General features: G+C 36.0%; 1 protein-coding gene across 6 annotated transcripts in view; it reads right to left on the bottom strand.

The window, feature by feature from the left end:
• Window positions 1-7,972: 7,972 nt before the first annotated feature.
• Window positions 7,973-26,127, bottom strand: part of HNRNPR (heterogeneous nuclear ribonucleoprotein R) — a 33,463-nt gene continuing 15,308 nt past the window's right edge. For 3 of the 6 annotated variants that reach the window (XM_045546053.1, XM_045546054.1, XM_045546058.1), the window contains 6 exons: window positions 21,828-22,004; window positions 20,116-20,251; window positions 16,986-17,200; window positions 12,261-12,410; window positions 9,387-9,508; window positions 7,973-9,256 (listed from right to left, as the gene is read on the bottom strand). In XM_045546053.1, coding sequence (XP_045402009.1) covers window positions 8,644-9,256; window positions 9,387-9,508; window positions 12,261-12,410; window positions 16,986-17,200; window positions 20,116-20,251; window positions 21,828-22,004 — 1,413 coding nt within the window. In that variant the 3' untranslated portion in view covers window positions 7,973-8,643. The remainder of the gene's footprint in view (window positions 9,257-9,386; window positions 9,509-12,260; window positions 12,411-16,985; window positions 17,201-20,115; window positions 20,252-21,827; window positions 22,005-26,127) is intronic. The other 3 variants (XM_045546056.1, XM_045546057.1, XM_045546059.1) reach the window with 1 other exon arrangement.

Below are 26,127 nucleotides of genomic sequence, written 5' to 3'. Positions count from 1 at the left end.
TAAAACTAAGATTTCCTAAAATCCCCCAAAATGTGAGATAATCTATAACTATGTTATTCAAAGTATAGTCAGGAACATTGGCATCACCTGTAAGCTTTTTAGAAATACAGACTCTTGAAAAGGGAGGGAGTGGGGAGGGGAAAAAAAAAAAAGAAATGCAGACTCTTGCCCCACACCTCAGATCTAATAAATCAGAATCTGCATCTTTACCAAAATCTGCAGAAATTCTCATCCACTTCAAGTTTGAGCAGCACTACTGAATGGCGAATTGTGACCTCAACTTCTTAACTAGAAAATTAAAATGATTACCAGAAGTTCCTTCAAAATCATTTTGATGAGTGTAACAAATGGTCTAATTTATCCTTTCACATTTAGGAAAGTAAAATAGAAGTAACATTACAACTAATGAACATACCCACATTACTCCCCATGATTTAGAAAGAAGTTTCAATAACATTTATTGTTGGTTGTATTTAGATCAAATGCCAACCCTATATAGATTATATTTAAGTATGATTAATCTGGTATGGTTTTATTTCTTAACAGGAAGCATGGAAAGTTTCAATATGCCAAGCCAATTCTAAACATGTACCACTTAACCAAAAATATTTGTACCATAACTTGCTAAAAGGCCACCAAAGTCCTTTTTTGGGGGGTGGGAGGGTGGGGAGACAGGGTCTTGCTCTGTCACCCGGGCTACAGTGCAGTGGCATCATCATAACTCACTGCAACCTCAAACTCCTGGGGCTCAAGTGATCCTCTTGCCTCAGCCTCCCGAGTAAGTGAGATTACAGGCACATGCCACCATGCCTGGCTCATTTTTCTATTTTTTGTAGAGACAGGAGCTCGCTTTTGCTCAGGCTGGTCTCAAACTCTTGGCCTCAAGCAATCCTCCCACCTTGGTCTCCCAAACTGGTAGGATTATATGTGTGAGCTACTGTGCCCAGCCACCAAAGTCCTTCAGACCATACCAGTTCAGGTACTTGAACTATAGTCAAATACATAAGTACCATTATAATCAACAGGTTCAAATGAAAACAGAATTTGTTTTGAAAATGTTTTGATCAATATGACACAAAATTTCAAAATAGTGATTTAGCTGATAAAAATAATAGCCTTTTAAAATATAATAACTTCTACTCAATCTACTTAAAAATGTAGACAACTGAAATTTACAGATTGAAAGCATTCCTGATGGAAGCTTAAAATTAATTCCCCAAGAACTCTTATACAGGAGTGATTCCTAATTCTATTAAATATCACTACTCTGCAGAGTATTGAGATCTGTAATAATATAATATTTTCATATTTAAGGAAATATTTTCCCCTTTACATATTTGAAAACTTGAGGTTGAGCTCCTTTTTTCACCAATATTACTGTATTTGACAACACTGATCCTCACCTTTACCCTTGTGGAAATGAATTTTTAAATGATCAAACTCTGTATTATTTCAAAAAGTATGACTAAACTGTATAATTTTATCACTAATTTAACTTCCTGCCTCTTAATAAATGGAAAGCTAAACCTAAAAGTCACCATTTTGGAATTTAAGTAAATAGTTGAATAAAACACTACTCTTACTTATGTTTTTGGAGGAAGTGTACTGTATACACATGGTCTTAATTTCAGTCACAAGGAAACAGAAATGTGATATTTTCATAGCTATAAGTAGAAGATATTCCCCTATATGAATAGAATATACTCCACAGGAAAATAACTAATAATGTCTTTTTCCTAGAAATAAACCAAATAAACTCAAGGCTTTAGGTAAAGCCAAAAGATATCGATAGAACTTAAAATATTTGTCAAAAGCAACCTCCCTTCATTTTTGGGAGAAATAAACTACAAATCAGTGAGCTGCCTCATCTCCCAACCCACCTCCAGCTCTGCCAACTCCTAAAAGTGCCCAGGTTTAAGTATTTTTGCTGTTAGAACATTCCTTCCTGTTTCATCAGTGAGTGATCTTTTGATTTTGAGACAAAAGGAACAAAACAAAATAAAAACAGTAAACTCTGGAATATACTAACCAAGGTAGAATTTATTACTATTTCTTCTTTATAGTTTCTTACTCAATTTGTTTACAGATTATTAGGTTCCTATTACCTTTCTCTTAAATCTTTTTTGTTATTAAAGGCATTGTCTGTAGAGGAATGACCACATTACTTCAAGTAAATTTACACTGTTGAGTTGCAGAACTTCTACCTTTTTGACTGATGAGGAACTTAAGAATACTCTCAAGGAAAATAAGTTTTTTTTTTTGTATTAGGGCTACCTGCAAGAGAATGGGATCAGCATGAAAATAGAAAGCACATAAAGTTAACATTAAGAAATAGAGAACTGTATACAGTACTTCCTGTACACTGGCAGTATTTCCAGATGATGCAGCCAAACTGTTCAACACAGCCTTCCTCAAATATCCCCCTTACCACTTCTCCTTCACTTATGGCATGGCAATGTCAAGGGCTCAAGGACCACAGGGCAATAAAAAGTCTACCGAAAGCACTATACAAGTGTTTCTGTTTGCTAATCTCTGCAGGTTCTCTAAGATCACTTACAAAATACTGTAATTTCTTCAGAAAAACTTTATTGGCAGCCTGTTATGCCAAAACCAACATTCTTATCTGACACCTGTATACCCAGTTCCAACCCCAGCAAAGCTACTTCCTGACAGTTTAATAAAACTCCAGGGAGTTCAGCCCTTTTATTTTTACTATCTGACTCCTTCACTACCTTCCTTAGAACAGGTACCCCATATTTAATACTGAATTTGAGGATACGAACTCCATTTGACTACAAAAACCTCAATTACATAACTACAGGATCTGTTTTGCACAATTGAACCCATCACACCCCACCCAAAATCACCAACACAACATTTTGAACATGTTAAATTTTATTAAAAATATTTAACATTGTACAAATATTCCAATACAGTTATGGTACATGAACACTGTACCAAAAGCATAATTTTTATTAAACTGATAATTAAATGGAAAAGGTCTTGCAAATGTCCCTATTTTGATTCTCATGCTGCTGTATGCATACCAGCAATTTAATATCTACAGGAACTTTCAGTCCAATTATAGAAATAGCCTTAGAACATAGTACTAAACATCATAATAGGATTCATTAAAGTACAATTCTACCTATGTTATTGAACAGGCTAGAGAAGTCCTTTTTGCCCAGCCCTCACATGAGAAATCAAGATAAGCAATGTTCATGGGACCCTGACAAAGTTACTACATAAAATGAGAGCCCTTATATTTGAGCAATTTAAGTTTTCCCCCAGAATGCCTCCTTTTTTGGTCCCACGAAATGTATTTTGTTATAGGTGTATAAAGCCAACAAATGTGCACTGCATTTTCCTTCACTCACATGAACTCATCAGAATTACTTGAGTGTTCCTATCATTTACCTTAAAACTTCCTAAGGAGCATATTATTTAGTGCAATCTTTAAAGTTCTATACCCTGATCTTTCTACACTGATACATGCATAAAATGTGTAAGAAGAGAAACAGGTACCTTAACACAATGCTGCAATCACTGTAATTCTTAGAAGTATAATTTCACTGTAGTGATATACAGCTAGTCTACAGAAGACTTACAGATAAGGGTTTATATTCATGACACTAACACACGTTTAACATCTAGGAAATTCTTTCTAGACTGATATCCCCAACCAATAAAAAAGGTACAGTGCTATAAGAATACTGAGGAGGTTCTTCAGGCATGAAAATCCATAATTACTTCTAATTAGTGCTTATGTCATGGTACAATTATTTTTTCTATGGTATGGTCAGAAATGCCTAGTGATTACATTTAATCTCCTTTACCACTGCGGAACCCTCCATAGACTACAAGATGAGAAATTTTAATCTTTAGCAATCATCTAAATATTGACAGCTAATTCTACCAATCCTGGGTTTCAGATAAAACACAAGTTCTTGATGGGTTTGTGTTTCTGCTATGTTCAAGGTCTTAATATTTCAGCTATGCAGTTTCCTTTTGACCCAAAGTCATTATTCTAAATTGAGCCCATTATTGTTTGTCAAATTGCTAAAACTTTTAAGTTTCATTTTACAATGTTAGGATTTTCAAAGACTTTCTAAAAATATTATCTTCTAGTGTTTAAACCCTCCATTCTATCAATACCTTCCTATTTTCATTAAAATTAAGGTACAGTAAACATCTCTTCAAGATGCATTACATGCTATTCTACTCAATAAAAATGTACAGTAAATATGACACTAGAAGGACTGAAATCACAGTAAAATAAAGCAAATTTATTGTCTTTCCAACAGACTTTTTAGATTGTGAGGTGTCTATCTTGATCACTTAAAATATACCGAGTACTTCACTATGTCATACTTGTAGGCCTTTCCTGCTGATCTGTTACCACTTTGAGAATTAGTGAAGTACTTATTATATGTTCCTATTAAGAATAGAAATATAAAATTTAATATTGAAGTCCTATTTTCTATAAGGCTGACATAATTGCCCACTTATAAAATATGGGCATTTTCCCACACTTAATGACCCACTACTGATCAAAACAAATAGGAAAAAAAAGTTCTTACCAACAATTCCACTGGTTATCGTCCCCAGCGAACCCCACCTAGCAAGTCGACATCATGACATGTCAGGTCAGGGCAGCCTCAACCTCGCTTCCCTGATAGTCAGGTGATAAAAGGAAGGAGTTAAAACAGGAAAAGTACACTTGCAGAATTCTGGATAACATCTGAAAATGATTAAAAAACAAAAAACAAAACAAAACCAGAGCTTCTGGTAACCTCTAAATAAAAAATTATATATATATATATATATATGTATTTTAAAAGAAAAAAAAACTTTCCTAGAAAGATTAACAGTAACAACTTCAAATTAAATATTTATATTAAATTACTGACCAATACATGAAATAAGCAGTATTTTTAAAGCCTAGTGTTTGCATTTCAAAATTAAGACCTAATCGATAAACTTCTAATGTAAAAGTAAACATGTCTGGTTAACGGATTTGTTATTCTGGATTCTCCAGTCATCCAATCCACTGGCTACTCAGAACAACTCCACCCCTAAGTTAACAGAAGCTCCCATTCTTAGAGAAACGTAAACACATTTACAAATCCAGTGCACTCTTTCTATAAGGCTTTTTCTTAGCTGCTCACTTAGAAGACTCCACATAACAAAGACAACACTAACATTAACTTCAGTTAGTTTTCTTTAAGAATTCTGGATAGCTTCAGTATAATACAATTCTTTGTAATTTATCAAAATGGCAAATTTTAACATATTTAGAAGTCTTTACAATTGACAAGTAACAGCCTTATAGCAAGTATTTACTGGAAGGGTTTGGTTTTACAAATACACAATTAATAAAACATAGGTATGATTATATTCAAATGGGCAGAAGGCAAACGATGTAATGAGTTTCAAGAATATTATTATATGGCTTTATACTAAGAGTGGAATTTTAGGTCCCTCCTCTTTTGGAATTTAAAACATGTAATTTATTTTGATGTATGCTGACCTTTTTAAAAAAGAGGGTTCACCTCCGAAATCAGATTTCAAAGTCAAATGAGAGAAAAATTATCTACTACTATCAGAAAGCATTGGGCTTTCTTATGCAGAATAACCCCAGTAACTAAGAAAACTGAAAAATAATTACGCTGAACTTGTTTAAAAAAACTACAGAACCATAACTCATTTTCCTTATCTTTTGATCAAATAAACTTCAATTTATTAGAAATCTGGCAACTTATTAGAACTGTTTTGCTTTTAAAAATTAAAACACCTTCATATAAATACGTACATTGAAGCAACTGCTATAAATGAGTGATCAAATAAAAATTAGCATTCCATTATGGGGAAGGGGTATATTTTTGTCAGTCTCAGAAGAGTACTTACAAAGAAGAGGTCTACCTCCATATAAATATATTTCCCAACACATACTTTACTGTAACAGGCTTATTATAAATAAAACCTGTTTTAAAGCAAATCAATTAGGTTGGGGAACAAAAGAGATGGAAAGGCAGGAGAGCAGGAAACCAAATTCCTCAGAAGACATAATTTGTGCCTATTTTTAAAAAAACGCAAATCTAGAATAAAGACCTTCAATCGACACTTTACAGGTTTATATATTATACTGTTAGATGCATTTCTGTGAAAAGCTGAGCTCTGATTCTATTTTCTTTGAATGTTGCTACAGCAATAATTTACACGACATGAAAGAAGAAAAGCTCTGAGGTGAGATTTAATGCATAGGGTTGTGCTTTTCAATTTAAAATAGCCACAAAACCTATAAAGCAAATACTAGAGGGACATTTTGGCAGATTTATTTTCAATTGGTGAGAGGGACAGAAAAGGAAGTGGCCACTTTAAAATTGGAAATATAATTTGCAATTGAAGGAAGGATTTTGACATGGAACTCAGGTTTTATTCTTATGTTTTTGCTAGGGTTTATATTTTAGAATGGGTGGGGGAAGCATAATAAATTACTTTTCCAGAATCATTTCTATTCCTGTTCCTAATTTTCTTCATGACAACATTGAAGCTTGTTAACATCTAATTTTTAAGAAATACAAACAACTGAAATTATTTGTAGATTTTGTTCTTTCCAAGAAAAATCAGGGTTTTACTTATATCTAATTAGATTTATAGTTACAACTTCAAATTGTATTTTCAAAGTTTAAAAGCAGCATTTAAAGAATGTTTGGTGTCTTTACTTGCATACATGGGCATAAGAAAAACAAATGGATCTAAGTCTTACCAAATAAATACCCATGTTAACTTGAAACTACTATACACAGACCACATAATTCTTTCATCAGTTTCTAAAAAAATAAAAGGACTATTAATAAGGCCTGTTAAATCACTACTGTGTAATGAGTGCACTTTGAAAAAGAAATGAGACCTATTGCCTTTCATAAGCAAATATTAATTTTCTTATTTGAAATTAAAAGAAGCTAGGAAACCCAAAATATGATCTAACCAAGCTCAAAGGAATTAAGTGACTTATGATTTTGAAATCTAATATTCCTATCACAAAGGACACCAAACAAGAACAAAACACAAAATAATGGTGTGTTCATTTTAATTATTCCCCAATGGCTTATATTTTTATCATTATAAAAATATCTTAGAACCACCTAAGAATAAGGTGGAAGGGGAAATTTAACAGTAATTTCAAAGTGATCCAGACTTTTCTGCACTTTAAAGTTCAGATTCTTTTGTTCCTCTCATTCTCAAGAAAGTCATTAGAATGATTGAAACTTCTAAAGGAAATAGGGAAATAAATGCTATGACTTGGCCAACAAAAAATTTAGCCATTAGGGATAGTAGGTAAGTAAAAATAAAGGAAGTGTTAACAGAAAGAGTTAATGACTACTAGCTCTTTTTAAGCCTCTCTTACAAGGCATGAGTGTTTCTAAAAGCCAATTTACATAGCAATAGGAAATTACATTTCTAAACCAGTAACTGAAATGGTAGTCATGATCATGTATACTAAAACTGAAGTCCGCAGTGCAATTGACGCCACAGTACTAACAGTATGTACATTCACTTATCCAGCAAATAAGGTCTCCAGCCACAAATTATCCTTTATAGAAAGAATGTGGGTCAAAATAAATTGCAGTCTGCTTTCCCAGCCCCATTTGTTTTAACACAAATTATCCAATGCCTACAAGAATGTTCAAGTCTTTGAACCTGTTGTGTTTTGTTTTTTTTTAAATAAAGGATAAAATTTCAAAATTAGAATAGACTACAAGAAAACACCAATCAATGAAGTGCTACTTGGAATACTTGAATTTAGACTAATCCTCAGCCTGATAGCCACAATACATGTTGGAATAGACAAGAAATTTTGCATGAATTTGATCACTCACATAGGCAGTTATACTTTGAAAACAATATTCCTTGTAAGGATTACGAATAAAATAATGTTTTAGGACACAATTGAATTTGAAGTAGGTAATGTTTTGAATAGATTTTTGAGTTTTATTGAAATCTTACATGAACAAGAAATTGGAAATACAATCACATCAAAGAACAAATTGTCACGGCTTTGACGTTTAAGCCAAACAAATTTTGTAGGGCAGATTTCAAAAACGTGTGAGGTTATAACAATTTAAAAACACAGTTAACCTATTTCTAGGAATGCAAAACATACAATCATAGGTTATTTTCAATACAAGAAAACTTAAATTTGTTTGCTTTAATTTCTTCAAACTACTAAGACAAAGCACTAGCTTGTATTTTTATTTACAGCATACTCCATACTCCTATGTATTCTATCCCAAATCCAAAAAAAAAAAAATGAAACTGTCCAAAACCAAAGGTTCTGCAAAATCATGATTTAACAGTGTGCCCAGCTTGTTTTGAAGCTAAAATGAAGCCTGAAACGATAAAAGCATTGTAACCCCCAGAATAAGGGAACTCTGCAAGCCCAATAATGTCCAAGAGCATTTATGAAAAGAGGAAAAATAAAAAGACTTGAGTATATATACACAATAGTGATTTCTTCAGCCCAATACAAATGGCAGCAAATTGCTACTTAAAGATGAAACAGTTAAGCCAATTTTTTTGAAGAATGTAGATCTAGAGCCAATCATATCTTGCCAATATCATTTTCAAGCCCTCACTTGTCTATTTCCACTGTTGCCCATAAGTATCCTGATAAAATTCCTGGTTGTCATTATTGTAACCATAGTTACCAGAATAGTCACCACCTTGCTGAAGCGGCTGCTGAGCGATGGGTTGTGAACCCCAGTTCTGTTGGTTGTTGGTCTGACGACGCTTGGAATCAGGCTGGTTGTACCCATCTGCCTTTCTCTTGCCTCCTACATTTCCCCCACGATTGCCCCGAGATCCACGGGAACCACGGCCTCTCTGCTGTTGTGCAGGACCCCCTCTGCCACCCCTAGAGCCTCTTGGTGGTCCCAAAGGTGCCCCCCTCTGTGAATAGCCAGCTCTACCTCTTGGAGGTGGTGCTCCCCGCCCCCTTGGTGGTGGTGGAGCACCTCGCCCTCCCCTTCCTCCTCCTCTTCCTCTTACTGCATAGCCATCATCATAGCCGTAGTAGGGATCTTCATAGCCTCCACGATAGTCGTGATAATCATAACCATAGTAATCATCATAGTAATCTTCATAGCCATAGTAATCTGGAGGGTAGCCATATCCACCTCTCCCCCCACCACGACCCCGACCTCTAATTGGAGGTGGCATTCGAGGAGGAGGGTGGTAGTAATAATCTTCATACCTAGCAATGGAGGGAAGGGAGAAAAGAAAAAACAAATTAGTTTACTTCAAGATTCTTCCTGATTTTGTTTTATTAACCTGATCTCCATTACTCCTTGTTCAAAGACATATCTACTAAAATGTAGACTCACGCAGTGCTTCTGGAGGCCTGTCTAGCAGCTTGGCGTTCTTTCCTTTTCTTGTCTGGTGGCTTGGCTAAGACTATTTCAATTTCTTCCCCTTCTATTTCTTTGCCATTCATTTCATCCATAGCCTATACATGAATTAGAAAAATTAATTTAACAAGTAATAGTACTTTGAAAATACCACACGTGTCATTTAATATACTTAATAGACAATTTACTTCACAATTATTTTAATTTGCAAAAGATCAATCTAGCCTATAAGTTAAAAAATACACAAAGTACTCATGTCCCCTGACCTTGTCTTCTTATATGTAAATTGCACCAAAAACAAAACCAATGTACTGTTATTATATTTAAAAAGGTAAAAGAGGGCTGGGCACGACCATACCCTTAATCCCAGCACTCTGGAAGACTGCTTGAGGCCAGGAGTTCAAGATCAGCCTGAGCAACAAGGTGAGATCCCTGTGTCTACAAAAAACAAAAACAAAAAAATTTAGCCAGCCATGGTGGCTCAGGCCTGTAGTCCTAGCTACATGGAAGGATTGCCTGACCCCAGGAGTTTGAGGTTACAGTGAGCTATGATGGCGTGACCCTGTCAAAAAAAAAAAAAGATACAAGAACTGCCTATTGCTGCTCCTTAATTCCAAATAACTAACTCCTTAAAGCTAAGCCATACCCAAGAAGCAAATCTACACCAGGGAAAATGCCAGTATTAATACAAACCAGACAAAAATTAACTTCTCAGGATTCAAATTGTAACATAAACATGTGGCATATAATATACAGGTCTTACACTGTTCTTAGGCAAAAATTTCAAGTATTTGAAACATAAATGAGGTTACTGAATGAGTTTTCAGTAAAATTCAACAAGATACTGACACAAAAAGGCTAAGTTGTTCACTGACACAAAAAGCCTAGGTTCCCTTCACAACACTTAACCTGGAATATACTTTGCCAGAACAGTTAAAAGCACAAAAACCAGGCAGGGCGCAGTGGCTCATGCCTGTAAAATTAGCACTTTGAAAGGCTGAGTGGGGAGGATCACTTGAGGTCAGGAGTTCAAGACTAGCCTGACCAAGAGTGAGGCCCGTCTCTACAAAAATTAGATATATTAGCTGGGAGTGGTGGCCCGTGCCTGTAAGTCCCAGCTACTCAGGAGGCTCAGGTAGGAGGATTACTTCAGCCCAGGAGTTCAAGGTTGCAGTGAGCTCTAAAGACACCACTGTAGTCTAGCCTGGGCAACAGAGCAAGACCCTGTCTCGGGGGGAAAAGAAAAAAGACACAAAGCCAGAAAAGGTTTGGACTAATTAAGACTCAAACAATCACCTAGAAAGTAATAATCAAACATTTCATGTTCTAGTTCTTTATTCACATCGTTCAACCTAACAATCTCTGCCATATGTTAAAGTAAAAAAGTGGCACCTCCTCATGGTATTTTTTGCTTCCCCATACAACCAGTCCCCACTCTGAGCGCACATCATAAAACGCTCTATCCATAAAGAGCTCTCAGTGATTTGTAAGTATCTAGACAAAAAGTAAATTAGTCTTCCTCTAGATTTCATTTTTCCCCTTTTACTACCTCAACTTTGGGCTGCTTCAGATAAACCAAATAAATCTACAAAGGCTTCTGCTATAAACAAAAAAATAAAACCTCTACTCTCTGTTCTGATCACCCTGGAGAAGATGACTCCCAGTCCTGGGCTAAAAATTTTATAATTTCATAGGCCTCCTTGGCAAACCAACATACCAGTTCTTACAAATATTTTTGATTTGGACAACTAGTTATTTTATACCAACTGAATAAAAAAATATTTAGGAAGTATAAATTTATTAGTCATCTGTGTTCTATACCATTGGAAATATCAGAAACCAAACATTATATTCTGCACTAAGCTGTGAATTTTATAAGCAATACTGCCTCACTAATTAGCGCCCATCAGAAGCAAGCCAATTAACTCTATACTAGTCAAAGATTCTATAAAGCCTGTTTTAAAGCAGTAGCCTGGGCAGCAAATAAAAAATCTCAAATTAGAAGTGGCAGCACCCCACCAACGGAACATGTGGAAAAAGAACAAAGCTTGAATCACTAAGCATTTTGGATCCATCCATTTTCCTAATTACATAAAAAAGTTTTTTTTTAGTTATTTTGTCTTGTTTTCCTCCCCAGGGAAGGAGAGAACAAGAGAAAAAAAAAAAAGCTGAAAATTTCACCCATTAAAGATGGTGCTAATCCATTATTAACAGAAAATTGCAGAATATTCCGGTTTTATGTTCTAGACACCACATGAAAATACTTTTTTCATAATTTTCATTACTATCATCAAGGAGTAAACCAATATTACATGTAAGAAATACTCTCAACAATTACTGAAATCAGCAAAACATAATCGATGCTGTTCTAACTCAAAATGACTAAATAAAGGCAAAACTACAAAGAACTGACCATACCCTCACAACACATCTACTAAATTAAATAAGGTATACTGGATGTAAAGTCATATACACCAGTTTTTTTCACAGGCCCACAAACTAAGGTAAACAAGTAGTTCTAATACATTCACTACCTGTTTTGTATTTATATCAGCTAATTATCATACCTTGTAATACTTCCACCAAGGCATCTTGCTATCAAATCTTAGGCTTACAAAAATGCAGAGATTAAAAATAATGCCTGAAATGACAAACTCAGTAATAATCTGGCTTTGAAATACGAAGTCTTACCTGTTATACTACTATCACTTTACAGAGATTATTAAAAGAAAATTCCAGAGTTTGACAAAAGCTAAAAACTAATTTTCTTTCAGTTTTTAAAGCCACTTTGTGTGTTTAGCAAGTTTGAGCAAGAAATTCGTGTATGAAGCAAAATTTCAAAATTTCTACCTTAACAGCTGCTCCTCTGTCTTCAAAATGAACAAATGCATAATCTTTCAACTTCTTCACTCTTTCAAGTTTTCCAAATTCAGAAAATGATTTTTCCAATATTTCTTCTGTCACCGTAGTAGCCAAGTTTCTCACAAATAAAACTTTCACCTAATAGCAACAAATATACAAAACTGGCATTGGCTACTTAATTTCAGCTGAAGTCTTACAGTATTTCTTCCTGTATTCGTGCCACAGGAATTTCTTCTCTAAAATGTTGAGTACTAAAAGTTCTATTATAGGAAGTATGAGAAACTGCCAAGAAAATCATTCTGATATTAGTTACCAGTTTATATAAATTGTTTGCTCCTGCCCTGCCATTAAAGTACCTAACACTACAAATAGAACTATCAAGGAACCAACACGTAATTATTTAACATGGTTCCTAAGTCCCCTCCAAAACATGTTTTCTGGTTTTTTCTCCTAGAACTAGATCATTTTCTAATGTTCTTATAAAAATAAAGGCAAGAATATCCGGCCGGGCGCGGTGGCTCATGCCTGTAATCCTAGCTCTGGGAGGCCGAGGCGGGTGGATCGCTCGAGGTCAGGAGTTCGAGACCAGCCTGAACAAGAGTGAGACCCCGTCTCTACTAAAAATAGAAAGAAATTATCTGGCCAACTAAAAATATATATACAAAAAAATTAGCCGGGCATGGTGGCTCATGCCTGTAGTCCCAGCTACTAGGGAGGCTGAGGCAGTAGGATCGCTTAAGCCCAGGAGTCTGAGGTTGCTGTGAGCTAGGCTGATGCCACGGCACTCACTCTAGCCCGGGCAACAAAGTGACACTCTGTCTCAAAAAAAAAAAAAAAAAAAAAAAAAAAAAGAATATCCAGGAAAAAAAAAATAAGAACAATATTTAGAGACTAGCCCTACTGGATATAAATAAACTTATTATAATGCTTAAATCATTGAATCAGACAGTTAATTAAAAAAAAGGATAAAAGTTGGTCCATACCTCACACTATATACCAGGATAAATTCTAAATAGATCAAAATTTTAAATGATTAAAAGGTAGAGGGAGGAACTACAAAAGTATTAGAAGAAAATTAGGGTGATTCCTTTATATAATAACTGGAGTGAAGATGGCCTTGTGACATAAAATCTAGAAGCCATAAGAGTTTTATATTCAACTACTAAAAATAAATGACTACTACACATGGCATAAAAAAATACCACAGGCAAAGTCAAAAGATGAACAACAAATATGGAGCTATATATGCAACTTACATCACAAAGAAATAATCTCTCCTTTGTATCAGAGCACCAGAAAATAAGAAAAAGCTCAACCGAATAGAAAAATAGTCAAAATTCAAAAATACATAGTCCATACAAAGAAACACATATGGCCCTTCAAACATATTAAAACCTCAAACTCAAGCATAGTAAGAGAAGCAAATCATTAACAGCATTGAGATACCATTTGTTATCAGACTGGCAAAATCCAGAAGTGTGATCATATACTATTTTGTCAAGGATGAGAAAAATAGTCCTCTTGTGGCTGGGTGCAGTGGCTCATGCCTGTAATCCTAGCACTCTGGGAGGCCAAGGCAGGAGGATTGCATTGCTTGAGATCAGGAGTTTGAGACCAGCCTGAGCAAGAGCGAGACCCCGTCTCCACTAAAAATAGAAAAATTAGCCAGGTGTAATGGTGCATGCGTGTAGTCCCAGCTACTCCGGAGGCTGAGGCAGGAGGATTGCTTGAGCCCAGGAGTATGAGGATGCTGTGAGCTAGGCTGATGCCATGGCACTCTAGCCCAGATGACAGAGCGAGACTGTCTCCAAAAAATAAAAAAAGTCCTCTTGTATTTTGCTGGTGGGAATATAAAACAGCACATCTCCTACAGAGGGAAATATGGCAATATCTTAATAATTACAGATGCATTTACCCTTTGGCCTACAACTCTACCCCTAAGAATCTATCCTACAGGTGTATCTGTATCAGCTGACATGATGCAAGCTTATTCATCATAATATCACTATAACAAAAGATCAGAAACAACTCTATGTCCAACTGGTTGATGAAATATTATGTAGCCATAAAAACTGATGAAGAGCTCTATGAACTGATGAGAGAGAGAGGACACATTACTGGTAAAACACATTTTTTCCTATTTTTACATCTCTGAAACAGAGGTACAACTTACAATCAATGAGATAAGCAAGCAATGTGGCAGCATTTTATGATATCTTAGTGGTACATATAATAATGATGCACTTCCTTTCTTAGAGCTGATGAAATACGATGATGAATAAAGCAAATACTAATCAGTGAATACAGTAGGCTGCCAGCAACCATTCATGTAAAAATTATGGAAAGTAAGAATATATACTCACATGTGCCTGTATTTGCCTAAGGAAACACTAAATAGATAAACCACAGACTACTAGAACTGGATGCCTTATTAGGGGACAAGGGGGATAAGGCAGACAGAGATGGGGTGAAAGTGGGACTTCTTTGTCTATACTTTTCTATGTAATTTTTAATTTTTGAACTAAGGAAATACTCAAACAAAAAACTAACACATCCAGTGAACAAACTCTTGACTCAGATAAAGAGCTATATGAGTAAGATGATATTAACTTAAGGGGGAAAAAACTAGCATTTTTCACCTCTGCCCCATCCCCTTTATTCTTTTCAATGTTGTCATACTGAGGTCTATCCTCTACATTAGACAGGCCTCCACTGGTTTATTCACTTTTTAAAAAACTCAACATGGATTTTTATGCTTTTCTATGATGAACTCAAAATGTACTATACAAAAATTAGTTGTTGAAACTGTGTTTACAATGTTCAATAGGAAAAAGGGTGCCTTTAAAGAGAGATACATTTAGGTTTTGGTTGATTATAAAACTGATCCAACTTGGCAAAAAAGTCTTCAATGAATTATAACACTGATAGAGTGAACAGCAGAAGCTTTACTCTAATGGACAAACTTTTTGTTCCCAATTACAAAACAAAGAAGCCAGGTGCAGTGGTGCATGCCTGTAGTCCCAGCTACTCCAGAGGCTGAGGCAGGAAGATCACTTGAGCCCAGGAGTTCGAGGCTACAGTGCGCTAATTGTGCCTGTGAACAGCCACTGCACTCCATCCAGCCTGGACAAGATACCGAGACCCCAACTATCAAAAACGAAAACAAAAAAAAAAGAAGAAAGACGAAAACAAAACAATATAGAAGTCAATATTATTCAATCCCAAATTTACAGAGGTCTCCTTTTCATTTTGAAATCTTGTTTTCAATCTGGGAAAAATAACCATTACTAGAATAAAATCATGAGGTTTTTTTAACCCTAAAAAGATTTAGGATGAACTCCCATCTGAGAAGTTACCAGAAGCATGTGAAAAGTGGTTGATAAGCAAATTACTACTTATACTTTTGATTTTTAGGGGATTTTACTCGTCTCTTATAATGTGTAATACATCTATAATGCTATTTTTAAACATTTTTATAGAAAAAACAATGCAGGCTATGCTTAATTTCTATAGGCAGATTCAAAGTTGTAGTACATCTTAAAAAATTTATCCAACCTCAATAAAACACATGACATCCAAGTTCAGTAGTTTGCCCAAAGTCACGATTATATCAGGAGAAGAAATAATTGGAATTAAAATTAGGCCAGTAAAAAATAAAAACTCAAAGCTATTTAAATTCCCAGTCCCTTTCCTAGACACCCATCTACTCAAGAATATGAGAATATGAGATAAAAGGTACTACGTGGCATTTCTGAAAGCCTCTTTGGTTCATTCTCAATAAATCTCTTTTTAACCCAAAAGGTATCTTTGCCTACAAAGCCTTCACCATACTTGTATAAACCAGGGTTCTCCTCTAAACCTCTTCAAGTAGGACTCACTTCCTAAAAATCTGAAATAAACAGCTTGAGGGAAAGACTTCTCAATCAAGAAGAATCCAACCACTAATTAATTCATGGCCATCCATAGAGTTGCTGCCTCCCTGAAAAGGGAAGGGACAACCAAAATACTCAAGAATTTACTGCAAGCAGCAGAGATACAATTCTCATGTTTCTCTTCAATCTTAGCAGTCACCCAAAGGAAAGCCTAAGAAAGATGTGATGTATGGCACCACCATTTACCAGGCAAAGATCCTGGCAATGCAAGTACAGGGCTTAGGAGGTAACTGAAGGCCCTCTACAGAATTTGCCACACATATTTTGCCACTAGCAAGTAACAGCAAACATGATAATCCTCTGCCTTTCTTCATACAGACAATACTCTAAGAGAACCTGATCATTAAAAAAAGAGAAAAAATTAGCTATAAATCTAAAAATATAATTCATGGTCACATAATACAAGTCATAGTATGATCAATGAAGATTCTATTTTTATGATCTCCAAAACATTACTTTTCTCTATACTCAACAAGACCTTGTCTTTGTATCTCTCATAGTGCCTAGCAATAAACAAATATTCATTGTGTATGGGAACACTTAATTGAAGGGATTTCATTTCAGTTTTGTACATTTAATCTGCAGGAAAAGGGATGGTTAATGGCAATTCCTAGATACCAAGACAGGCTGTTAACTTTAGTACTAAAGCAGCTCTTTGCTGAAACAGTTAAAGTCAAGAACTACAATTTGTGTTTATCATAAAGCTTGAAAAATTTGAGCTTTACTCTGAGTATAATATTTAAATAATAACCTTACCCCCACCCAGAACAATTGCATTTACCTTAGCCATGACTTCTGGATCTGGTTCTTCCACAGGGTCAGCCCATTCAACTGTAACTACATTTCCCCACACTTTTACTTTTCCACTCATCAGCCGGCGTCTGGCTTGTGCTGCTGACTTGTGATCCTCATATTCAAGGAAGCAGAACCCCCGATTCTTCTTTTTGTCATCGGGTTGATGATACAGAATAACGTCCACCAAACCCTCTGTTAAACCAACAGCCAGATATATAAGCCAAAAGCATCCACCACACATCTAGCGATTAGGCAGACCTAAATCCACTTGCTGACGAGCAAAAAATAAATGAAGCAGCCTCAAAATGAGTCACTAATTACCTAGTAGACAATTAGATCAACATAATTAGATATGGAGTTTGGGACAGTATTTAATGTTTCCTTTTAATTTTAGGAGGCCTAACGGTATAGCTGTATACAACAAGTCCAATTACTGTACTTGTGACATTTAACATTCTACATGTTTTAGAGTGTTTGATATAAGATGACCTTATGGTTTATAAAGGCACTATCAAAAACCTTAAAAACAAAATTATAAATCCACAAAAACTTTTCTCTATTTTGAGACAGGGTTTCGCTCTGTCACCCCAGCTAGAGTTCTGTCACCCCATAGAGTGCCGTGGCATCATCATAGCTCACTGCAACCTCAAGCTCCTGTGCTCAAATGACCCTTCTGCCTCAGCCTCCCGAGTAGCCGTGACTACAGGTGCATGCCACCATGCCCATCTAATTTTTCTACTCTTTGTAGTGACTGGGGTCTGGCTCTTGCTTAGGCTGGTCTTGAACTCCCAGCCTCAAGCAATCCTCCTGCCTCAGGCTCCTAAAGTGCTCAGAATACAGGCATGAGCAACCATGCCTGGCCTTAAATGCTTGGATTTTATTTTTAGCCCAGGATTCTCTAAGCTCCAGATGTAGTTACTGCCCTTTGGTTAGACATTTCAAATTTAACACGTCCAAAACAGCACCACCATGGCCAAAATCTGACTTCTCTAGACTTTCCTACCTAATAAACAGAGCCATCCACCGGGTTCTCAAGCCAGAAATTGATAAGACATTCTTGATTTCCTCCTTTACTTCATCTCTCCTATACAATTCTAAACACATTTACTTCTTTCCATCTCCATTATTACCCTAGTCCAATCTCCTATCTGAACTACTACTATGACAGCCCCAATTAATTTATCAACTTCTACCCTTAACCCCTCTCTCCAAGCCTTATCCACAGAGCCGTGTAGGAATAATATTCTGTAAACATGAAACAGAGGAAAGAGATGTTATTCCCTGCTTTAAACCTTCAAATGCCTTCTCATAATATATACAATAAAATCCAAGCTCTTTACATGGTCTACAAAAGCCCTGTCAACTTCATGTCATAATTCCACTCTTAATTATACCTTTTAGCAACACTGGCCTTCTCAGTTACTTTAATGTACCAAGTTCTTTCTTGCCTTGGAGGTTTGGCATGTGTTGCTCTCTTGGAATACAATTCCCTTTGCTCTCTGTATCCTACACCCTGCTTGTCCTCTAGGTCTTGGCTGAAAGGTCACCTTACCAGAAAAGCCTTCCATAAAAATCAAAACAGGGATAATAACTATTCTTTAGCTAAATATGCTGTATTTCCCCCCATCACAGAGTTTTATCACAATGTTTAAACATTTCTTTAAATTCTGTTGTCTTATCTCCTTTCCCAGAATGTAGGCTCTATGAGGGCAGAGAGTAGGTCTCCTATGCACCAATGTATTCCAGCACACAGCGCAATGAGCGTTTAACAGGCACTTGAATACACACCTGCTGGAGGAATAAATAAATGGATAGGAAGCCAGAGAGGAGCTGTAGATAATAAAAAAGTGATGAAGTCAAAGAACTGTGCCAACAGGGGTATTAGATCAACACAATTATAATGGGCAGTGGTTACAAAGTGGGATGCTAGAAATCAACAGTTGAGTGGGTAGAATTTCTGGTGACAAGATCCAGAATGTGATCTGTATATGGTGGAGCTGAAGTAAAAGAGAAGAGATGAAGTAGTCATAGAAACAGAAATCTAAGGCCTTGGATGGTTCATCCAGGTAGATATTGAAGTGCTAAGAATGTCAATTTAGTGCAGAAGAGGAATACTGTGAGAGAGAAACAAATCTTCAGATGAATGAAAGGCTGAAACCTGAAGAGTAACGGATGATAGCTTCAAGGAAGGGGAAAGAATATGTCTGGAGGATAAAAATGTGAAGGAACAGTGGTTTTTGAAAGGCAGCATTTTAAAACAGTGTTTTCAATCATAGGTAGACCAATCAGTATACTGGATCCCAATCAGTATATTAAAAAATGAAATGAGCCAGGCATGGTGGCCCACACCTGCAATCCTAGCACTTTAGGAGTGAGGATCACTTGAGGCCAGGAGTTCGAGACCAGCAAGAGCAAGACCCCATATCTCTACAAAAAATAGATAAATTATCTGGGCCTGGTAGCCCATGCCTATAGTCCAAGCTACTCTGGAGGCTGAGGCAGGAAGATTGCTTGAGCCAAGGAGTTCGAGGCTGCTGTAAGCTATGATTGTGCCACTGCACTCCAGGCTGGGCAATAAGGTGAGACCCTGTCTCAAAAAAAAAGAAATGGAATAAGAAGTATCAGAATAAGAATAAATCATGTGTAATAAATAGAAGTACAGTTTTGTTAAACTTGTTTGAGTTATACATAAATGTTTATAAACCTGTGATAGAAAATATGTACTTTTCAATCCACTCCACAGACTTTAAATTGGAAATTTTAGAAAATCTCATCTGGACAAGGCAACAATGAAGGAAAGAGTAAAAATGTTCATCCCCTTGGCCCTGAAGTACACTGAATGTATGGGAAAAAAGCCTTCACTTGAGGGTTACAGAGCGAAGGCTCTAGCAAAAGCCAAGGTTCAATCAAGACAAAGAAGTAAAAGGGAAGTTTCAAGAAATTAAGGATATGAGGGAACATGCTTAGTCTAAAACACTATATAGCAGAAAGGAAGCAATTTAGACACCGGAGACTTGAATTCTTAATATATACTTTTTTTTTTTTTTTTTTTTTAGCACTTATAAGTAGTACAACATATTTCCCAAAACTAATTTCTAAATACATTTTTGTTTTACCTGTGACTTTACTGAATTCTTCCAGAATGTTTTCTTTAGTCTTATTCTTCGGAATGGACCCAACAAAAAGTCTGTTGTTTGCCACAGAAATGCACACTCCAAGGTGTTTACCAGGGCGAATTTCATAGCTGTCACACTGTAAGGAAGAAAAGAACCAGAGACCCCAAAACAACCCCAAACTTAGGACAGCTGATCTTAATCTAAAAAATTCAACAATTTAAGGCCAAACACTCCCTGCTTCACGAACTCACCGAGTTCCCTCATGCTTGCCATAATATGAATGTATATTTTAAACTTCACTGTTACGGTCTCTTGTTTTAGTTTGGTTTTGTTAACCTTCACTGCTCCTCCATATAAAAAGGACTCAAAGTTATTCACTTTATTTTTTAAAATATCTTATTTCGCATTTCAATTTTATCTATCTGAAAATTTTTTTCCAGAGATTTTCAGAAAAAGTACCCGAGACTGATCATTCAGGGTCCTTAGGGATGAAATTAAGATACAGATAAGCCATAGTCAAAATAACAATATATAAAGAGTAACAACTATGTTTAATCAATACAAAAGACATCTAGAAGAATTTTACATTTACACAAGTCAGAATTTTAAATATATAAAATTTTAAACGTTACCAAACACAATAATTTCAAATTTTTATGAAAAGACAGGGATAAAAAATGTTTTATTTAAATCACTATAGTGATGGTTTCCTCGACAAATTTTAGCGCCTACGCTTTAACATTACTTACCCATTAGTTTACTAAAAGATATTATTAAAAAATAAAACCATCTATGCATTGCCAAAAATGAGGAAATAAAGATTTGAAAACTTAATATTAAACAAACAAGTTTGAAGAAAAAAATCCATAATAAAAATTAAAATATAGGTCAGAGTGAAACTAATTCAGAGCCCACTAATGAAACCAAAAGCCTTGGTCAAAGAGGTTATCCATTCTAGAAAGGTTAAAACTAGACTAAGTGAGGCCCTTAGATATCTGGCAGGAGTATGCCAAACAACAATCATATTGTTATTTTAAGATACTGAGATAGTTGTATCTTAAATACAGTAGGATTAAAGATACACCTGATTTGCAGAACTCTGTTAGTATTTCTCCTCTGAAATAAGCACAAGTAAAAGGCCCTAGAGAAAACAAATTACTAGAAGACAGGCTACAAAATAGCAGAAAAGGAGAGAAAGATTAAAGACATAGAGGACTCATGAGCCTAGAAACAAAAATGTGAAATAAATTATATGATTAGGCTGTGACAAAAATAATATTCACAACCATTTCCTGAATTGAGTCCTAAAAGTCACTACTACCCACTGTTATGTTCCCCACAACCCACCCTAGCCTTCATCATACTTTAAGAATCCCAAAGTTTAACAGCAAAACTCAATATCCTTTTTCTCTAAACCAAAGGAGAAAGCTACAGAAGTCAAATATTCAAATGAAACTTTTGATACTAAGCAATCTAATGGATAACTTCTTAGAACTATAGGAGACATCCTGTAACACTATTTCTTAGATATTTTCATTTCTTTTTTACTTTTATAGACAGAAAAAATAAAGCAAAAGTCACACACCAACTCAGTATAAAAACATTCAAAGAAACAATTTTGAAAATGAAATAATGTTAACTGTAAGCATTTTTCAACTGAGGTTTACTCCCTCAAATAGTGACTTGCTAGACAGTAGATATTTATCACATACCAGTTTAACAGCTTCCTGTGCAGCTTCCTTTCCACAGAAGGTGATAAATGCATACCCTCTGTTCTGACCAGACAGTGGATCCATCATAAGACGTAGATCCCAAATGGGACCAGCCTTCTCAAAAAGGGGCACCAACTCATCCTCATACAAATCTCTTGGTATTTTACCTACAAAGACCTGAAATAAAACTTCCTTATTAGGATCTAACAAAGCATTCGATTCGAGAACCAAAGAGCCTAAATGCCTTTTTTCAGAAGGTGGCGGCAGATGATTAAGGATGTATGGGGACAATTTGAACCTTAAGATGACTTGCAGAGCTAATCCTAATTTTTATAATAATGACCTTAGGGTTATCAACAAAGAACAATAATCTATATTGAAACACAGAAACTAGTAAGAGTATGCAAAATTTGTACTAACAACTCTTAAGTTTTAAATTTTTGTAATTTTTCTTATACAAACAGAATAAAGGGTATGTATGTATTCTCATGGAAATATGATATCTGCATTTTTTTAAACCACCAGTAATTGTGTGAATGTCATGACAAAGAAAAAAAAGAAAAAAAATTGAATAAACGATTGATGTGGCCTTCCCCAAGTAACCCCCCTCAATTCTAAAATCACTACTACTAAAAAAGCTATCTCAATATTTTTCAGAAACTCCAGTGCTTCAATCTATTCTTTCCTCTACCAGGATATTAATTTTTTTTTTTTCTTTTTTTGAGACAAAGTCTGCTCTGTTGCCTGGGCTAGAATGCAGTGGCTTCAACATAGCTCACTGCAGTCTCAAACTCCCAGACTCAAGCAATCCTCCTACCTCAACCTCTCCAGTAGCTAGGTCTATAGGTATCCACCACCATACCTGGCTAATTTTTCTCTTTTTTGTAGGGGCAGGTTCTCATTATGTTGCCCAGGCTGGTCTCAAACACCAGGCCTCAAGTGATCTTCCTGCCTCAGCCTCCCAAAGTGCTAGGACTATAGGCATAGGCCACTGTGCCCAGCCAGGATATTAAATTTTAAGGTATGAAAAAAAAAGTCTTCACTATTTAAAGAACTTCTGATGTATCTTTACTTATAAAGATTAATTATATATAATGATGATAAAGTAAACAAAACCCCCCAGTCTTTAATATCAAACTACAATTTTCTTTAAGCTTCTGCAATGTCAGCAACATTAAAAATAATCTTTTATGTTAAAACATTTGCAATCCATACACAAAGTCTGCAAGTAAAATTAGTATTTGCAGCAGAAGAGAAATTTCCTACTGAAACTTGAAATTAATCTATAGCAATATTTTACATTCTGCAAAGTGGCTTGAATCCAAAAGATGCCAAAGTTATTACTGGATATTAAGTTTCTGAAGTTAAGCTTTACAACAGACCACACAAGGTGGCTCACACCTGTAATGCCAGCACTTTGGGAGGCTAAGGCAAGAGGATTGCTTGAGGCCATGAGTTCAAGACCAGCCTGAGCAAGAGGAAGACCCTGTCTCTACAAAAAATAGAAAAATTAACCCAGCATGGTGGCAAGTGCCTATAGTCCCAGCTACTCAGAAGGTTGAGGCAAGGAGGATCACTTGAGCCCAGGAGTTTGGGGTTGCAGTGAGCTATGATGATCCCAGTGCATTCTAGCCAGGGCAACAGAGTGAGACCCTATCTCAAAAAAAAAAAAGAAAAGAAGAAAAGAAAGAAAAGAAAAGAAAGGAAAAGGAAAGGAAAGGAAAGGAAAGAGAAGGAAGGAAGGAAGGAAGGAAGGAAGGAAGGAAGGAAGGAAGGAAGGAAGGAAGGAAGGAAGGAAAGAAAGCAAGCAAGCTAGCTAGCTGAGGAGATCACCCGAGAAAGTAATTCATTTCCTCATATTCTTTCCTCTCAGCCTTAAAAACCTCTCTGAATACCTACTTTCACTTCTGTCTTATCTCAGAGAAGGAGATTTACCTTCTTTCCAAGGTTAACCTTTGAGCCTAATAAATAAGCCCATTTCTTCTCACCACCTTCTGGAAATAACTGCAAACCTTTATTCTTTCAACTCTCTTGTTTTGCTTTCCACTGGTTCCCCCCAGTCTTCAATGCAAATCAATCATAACAAAACAAAACCCCCCACCTCACTTTAGCCTATATTATCTGTTTTTTTTTCACTCATGTATTAATAGTTATTATTTTCAACACAGCTACTATGTTAGTACTGTGAAGCTACAGAGAAATATAAATAAGAAATCTATGTCATCATCCCAATTAGAGATACAAGAAACTGTGTATGTGATTTGAGCGATGCCCTTGTAGAACCATTTTTCTAACTAAACTCACAATGAAAAGCACATGGCATCTATGCTCTCTTTAACTCTCTAAAATTGGCTTCTCCCTCTAAGTCCATCAAACTGTGTGCCCCAATGGCACCAATGAACTTCTAATAACCAAATTCCAAACTCTTTTTCCCCGTTCAGTTCTCATCACCCTTGCCTTCTCTGTAAGTTCTGACTGTTGATTCTACCTTCTGAGACTTGCCTTCCCTTACGTTTTTAGAATGCTTCACTAACCTGGTCTTCGTACCTATAATTACTACTCCTATACTGTTTCTGTGGTGCTTCCTCCACCCACCTAATAACCTGTGTGTTTCCCAGAGTTGTGGCTCTATCTCCTGTTCTTCACTGTATTTTCAAAGATCACATCCATTCCCAAAGTTTATAACTGTACAGTCATCGCCTAGACCTACACACCAAGAGTTAATTCTGTATCTCCCACTGCCTATTAAATATTTCCTCTTGGATTTTTTCTCAAATCATCAATTTGATTTTATCTCAAATCTACCTGATTTTTATCTCAAATCATCAATAAGACTAGTGATGCCAATTTTCTGTTTTTGAATATATATGTATAGATGTATGTACAGACAAGGATGACTACATATGGGAATAATGCTAACTGTGGTTATCGATGCATGGAAAAATTGTTCTAATTTTACCTTTTCCTTAATTTTTTTTGTGTGTATACATATACATATATATATATATATATATTTTTTTTTTTTTTTGGATATAGGGTCTTGCTCTGTTGCCCAGGGTAGGGTGCAGTGCATCATCACAGCTCACAGCAACCTCAGACTCCTGGGCTCAAGTGATCCTCCTGCCTCAGCCTCCCAAGTAGCTGGGACTATAGGCATGAGCCACCCCACCGGCCTTGAATTCCATTTTTATGATGTTCATGATAAAAATGTTTGTAACAAATGTTTCCTTTTTCCAAAATCAAAATGACTAAAACCCACCCTTGTCAACTGGCTCCTCTGACTACCCTCACGTCTCTGTGGGAGAACATAATTTCTATTGCTCTCCATTTCCAAACCTCCTCCACCCCAGGTGACTGAAGAAATACTTCCTTGAACAGAAACCTTAGGCAATGAAATCCCTCCCACTACCATCCATATCCAATAATCTTTCAAGTATCAGCTTGAAGTTGCTCCACTGTAAATGCCTAGTCTGTACAGACAATTGCCTCCCTCCTACTCACAGAACTTGTACAAATCTGAGACAAGTAATCACATATACCTTAGACTCATGTGTCACATATTTTTCTAGATTCTAGAAATACAGTGACTATCACAGAGAAGGTCTAGGCATTCACAGAGCTTATATTCTACTGAGACAGACAAAAATTTAAAAAATTATTTCAAGAGGTATTAAATGCTAAGAAGAAAAAAAAAATAGGAAGAGGGGATAAGTGATGGGGTTGTGTTTTCCCTAGGAAGGCCTCCCTAAAGAGGTAAATTTGAGCTGAGATCTAAGAGAAAATTAAGTAAAAAATCTGAGGAAAGAGCATTCCAAGCTGAGGGAACAAATACAAAAGGCTGTGAGACACGGGTACACTTGACATAAAGAATGGCACACAGGCCAATGGCTGGCTGAATGGATGTGACAGTGGAGGGAAAAGAGAAAATCGGGACAGAAGAAGTCAAACCATGGCTAGGAATTTGTCCTTTATTCCAGTTGTTTTGGAAAGCCATCAGACAGTTTGAAGCAGACAAATGACTGGGTATGATTCATGTTCTAAAAGGAACATTCTAGCAACTGGGTAGAAAATAGATTGTATGGAGAAATAGGCAGACCAGTCAGGTTAACAAGGCCATCCAGGTAAGAGATGATGGTGGTTTGGCCTAGTAGGCTAATAGCTATGAAGGTGGTGAGAATGTGAGAAATGGTGTTTAGGTTATATTGGATTCAAATCTACATGTTAGTTTCTTTGAGCAAGTTTCTTACTCAATGAGTCTCAATTTCCTCATATGGGAATAATACCAGCAAGAGGGTTCAAT

The sequence above is a fragment of the Lemur catta genome, chromosome 3 (assembly GCF_020740605.2).
Source record: "Lemur catta isolate mLemCat1 chromosome 3, mLemCat1.pri, whole genome shotgun sequence".
NCBI lineage: Eukaryota > Metazoa > Chordata > Mammalia > Primates > Lemuridae > Lemur > Lemur catta.
Note: the sequence above shows the minus strand (reverse complement) of the source record. Positions and strands in the feature narration are given on the sequence as shown.